This window comes from Parasteatoda tepidariorum, chromosome 4 (assembly GCF_043381705.1).
Source record: "Parasteatoda tepidariorum isolate YZ-2023 chromosome 4, CAS_Ptep_4.0, whole genome shotgun sequence".
NCBI classification, from domain to species: Eukaryota; Metazoa; Arthropoda; class Arachnida; order Araneae; family Theridiidae; genus Parasteatoda; species Parasteatoda tepidariorum.
The window spans coordinates 71,778,533-71,781,763 of record NC_092207.1 but is presented as its reverse complement, the minus strand read 5'-3'; the positions used below and the strand labels follow the sequence as shown (position 1 = coordinate 71,781,763).

At 35.6% G+C, this 3,231-nt stretch overlaps 1 protein-coding gene across 1 annotated transcript; it reads right to left on the bottom strand.

Moving 5' to 3' along the window:
- Positions 1–204: 204 nt before the first annotated feature.
- On the bottom strand, positions 205–1,074 carry LOC107436287 (zinc finger protein 271-like). Its single transcript, XM_071180374.1, has one exon. The coding sequence runs from the start codon at positions 1,072–1,074 to the stop codon at positions 205–207; it is 870 nt and encodes a 289-aa protein (XP_071036475.1).
- Between the last annotated feature and the right edge of the window lie 2,157 nt (positions 1,075–3,231).

Sequence of the window (3,231 nt, the reverse complement as noted above, 5' to 3'; positions counted from 1 at the left end):
GCTGGCTCCTAAAAATTTTTCCTGTCTTCTAAACTTTGCAACTTTTATCACTCTCTGCTTATGCAAATATCAACATCCTGCTTGACTACATCTTTGAAACTATGCTGTTCTCTAAATTGTAGAATCGTAACCTCTGTGAAACCAATCGAGACAAAAGGCTATTGCAATGGCCTTTATTTTAAGTAGCTTTTTAATCATTTTTAGTTATGACGAGGACATAAATGTAACATCTACCTTGTTTTCTTTAGAGTGAACAAGCCCATGTCTTTTCAGATCATAACTTGTAGAAAAACTTTTATTACACAGCTTACATAAATGAGGTCTTTCATTCATATTGTGTACAAATCTATGCCTTTTTAGATTACGTTGTAAGGAAAAACTTTTATTACAAACAGAGCAAGAATAAGGTTTTTCTTTTGAGTGTACAAGCATATGTTCAGGTAAATAGCTGCTGGTCGAGAAGCATTTACCACATAAATCACAAGAATAAGGTTTTTCTTTGGCATGAGATTTATAATGTCTAGTTAAATTTCCCTTTAGAGAAAATCTTTTAGAACATACAGTGCAAGAATATGTTTTGACTTGTGTGTGAACAATTTTGTGTCTCCTTAAATGAGAAGGAGTTGTGAAGCCTTTATTGCATTTCATGCAAGAATAAGGTTTTTCTCCAGTATGAACAAGAAGATGCCTAGATAAATTCATCTTAAGTGAAAAACTTTTGTTACAAATAATGCAAGAAAAGAGTTTTTCTTTAGAATGTACAAGTTTATGTCTAATTAAGTTAAATTTTTGTGCAAAACTTTTATTGCACATATCACAAGAATATGGCTTCTCTTTGTGAGGAGAGTTTAAACAACACTTCATTGAACAGTTTTGATCCCATGTCTCAGATCCTTCACTAGTTAGGATATCATTGTGTTGATCAACACTGATTTCTAGTCCAATATTTTTTTTATGTACACAGGGAAAATTTTGCTTTTCTTTTGTATGAACCAAATTATGCACAGATAAACAACTTTTATTCGAAAAAACTTTGCTACATAAATTACAAGAGAAAGACTTATTTTTCACCATGTTGCTCACAGAAAATGCGGTTTATTTATACTAAGGAGAAAGACATCTAGATAGCATAAAAATTATTAGTTTTTTTTTCCATACAAAACTGAGTATAGTTCATTTTTACAAAGCAATTTAAAATGAATTATTTAAAAAAAATTCAACAGAAAAATCGATTTTCGCGTTAGGATAAGTTATTTTGAGCAGATAAATGAAAATTATTTCTCGTTTGAACTTTTTTTGCTTCTCTTCCGTGATAATGAAGAATAATTTCAGAAATTATTGCCTGATAAGTAGATGCTTACAGCTTTCTTTGAAGGAGTTGATCAGTTAAATAAGAAAGAAGCCTGCGTTATAGATGGCGCAGTAATTGCATATACTACTACTCGTAATTGCATATACGCCATCTGGGGAGAAGGCCGAATACAAGTCCTGTCTCTTCTCCTTTCCCCTCTTCTTTTTTTCGGTTGTATAGCAACGTAGTACTACGATATTTTCCCCTTTCACAATATTTTTTGGGGTAGACTATACTTGAGGGTGCCCCCGCCAAGTTGTGATCGCGATTGATCGCCAAACTGGGCGATTTTGAAAACCAATCGTGATTCTGATTGGTTTAGATTTTAATCGTGATTCTGATTAGTTTAGAATTTAGCATTGTTTTTAAATGAATTTTTAAATGCAATTTCAGAGATCTATTCGTTCAACTTTGGATACCGGCTGGTAAGGTTATTTTTGCCTCTGGTACTAAAAATGAATACTGTCAATAAGATAAATAAGTTTCTGCACGATTTTAATAAAAATGAAAAAAGACAGTGATTGACAGGTGTATGAATGAAGGTTTAATTAGTAATAGATATAAATGTCCTGTTTGTGGGTTACCACGGCGTTCCGGAAAACAAGTATGGCGCCAAACATAAGTCACCAATTTCTCCAAGGGGCACCCTCAAGTATATTTTTCCATTTTTTGTATTTAATTGTCAAAAATAGGTTCTAAAATTTCCCCGAAGCTTTCTTTAAGAACTATGTTTAATGCACTTTTGAGCTCTAGTTAGTTTCCCAACTTAAAAGTTTTTAATTTATTTGAAAATCAGAAACGTATTACGTATTTCCTTCTCCCATGATTCTTCACACGCTAATGTTGAAAGCATGCGGAGTTTTCCATAGGTAGAGAGTTCTGCTTTGTGTCATCAGTAGCCTAGTTCAATTGCTAATCCCAAGCATTGCAAAGTTTGGGAAAACCCTGGTAAATAGCAAATTTTTTGGGGCAGACTTTTAAAAAAACTTAAGATTTTTGATTTCTATTTAATTTTTCATTACTTCACTTACGATACGAAGTTTTAAATACTATTTTGTATTTTAAAATTTTCTATTAAATTTTAATAATTTTTGTTTTAATTGCTTTATTATTTGCACCTGTTTCAGATTCATGAAGACACTATGCAAACATAGTATTTATGTTCGTTGTCTGAGAGAAGGGGGTGCACCAAAGGAAAAGAAAGTTACAGAAATATATAAGGTTCGATTATAAATGTTTACACCTTGACAACAATTTAAAATTAATTGCTTTTGCTTTTTATGGGAACAGGTTATGTCGCACTAGAGCTGCTCAACGGCATATTAGTCTCGCAGTGGACTGATCGTTAAGACACGGTTCCCAGCAGATCACCGAAGTCAAGCATCACTGGCTGCGGTCAGTGTGCGGTTGTGTGACCACTTGGATCAGTCTGCGTAGGGACCGAGGGTGTGCGGTATTGGTCCTCGTTAAATTGTGCTACCGTAAAGTGCTCGACTTCGCGCGCAGGTCGTCGGGTTACCGAAGCGGGGGTGCCATCCCCTCCGCAGAGGATCAAAATTGTGATGGCATGCCTTCGGATCATCCTCCGGGATGTTTCCCAGACCGTCGCCAATAGCCCATTGTGCAGCTCTAGTGCGACGTAAATTAACAGCAACAACAACAACAATCAACGGCATATTAGCGACTGTCTGAGAAACATCCCTGAGGATGATTCGAAGACATGCCATTACAATTTTGATTCTTTGCAGGTGGATGGGTCTCCCGCTCTTGTAGCCCGACGACCTTCTTGCAAATTCGAGCACTTTAATGTAGAACAGTTTAACGAGGATCGATGCCGTGCACCCTCGGTCCCTAAGCAGGCTGATCAAAGTGGTCACCCA

Excerpts from the sequence above, each read along its gene's own strand:
- LOC107436287 (XM_071180374.1), bottom strand. The coding sequence starts at position 1,074 with ATGGTGAAAAATAAGTCTTTCTCTTGTAATTTATGTAGCAAAGTTTTT.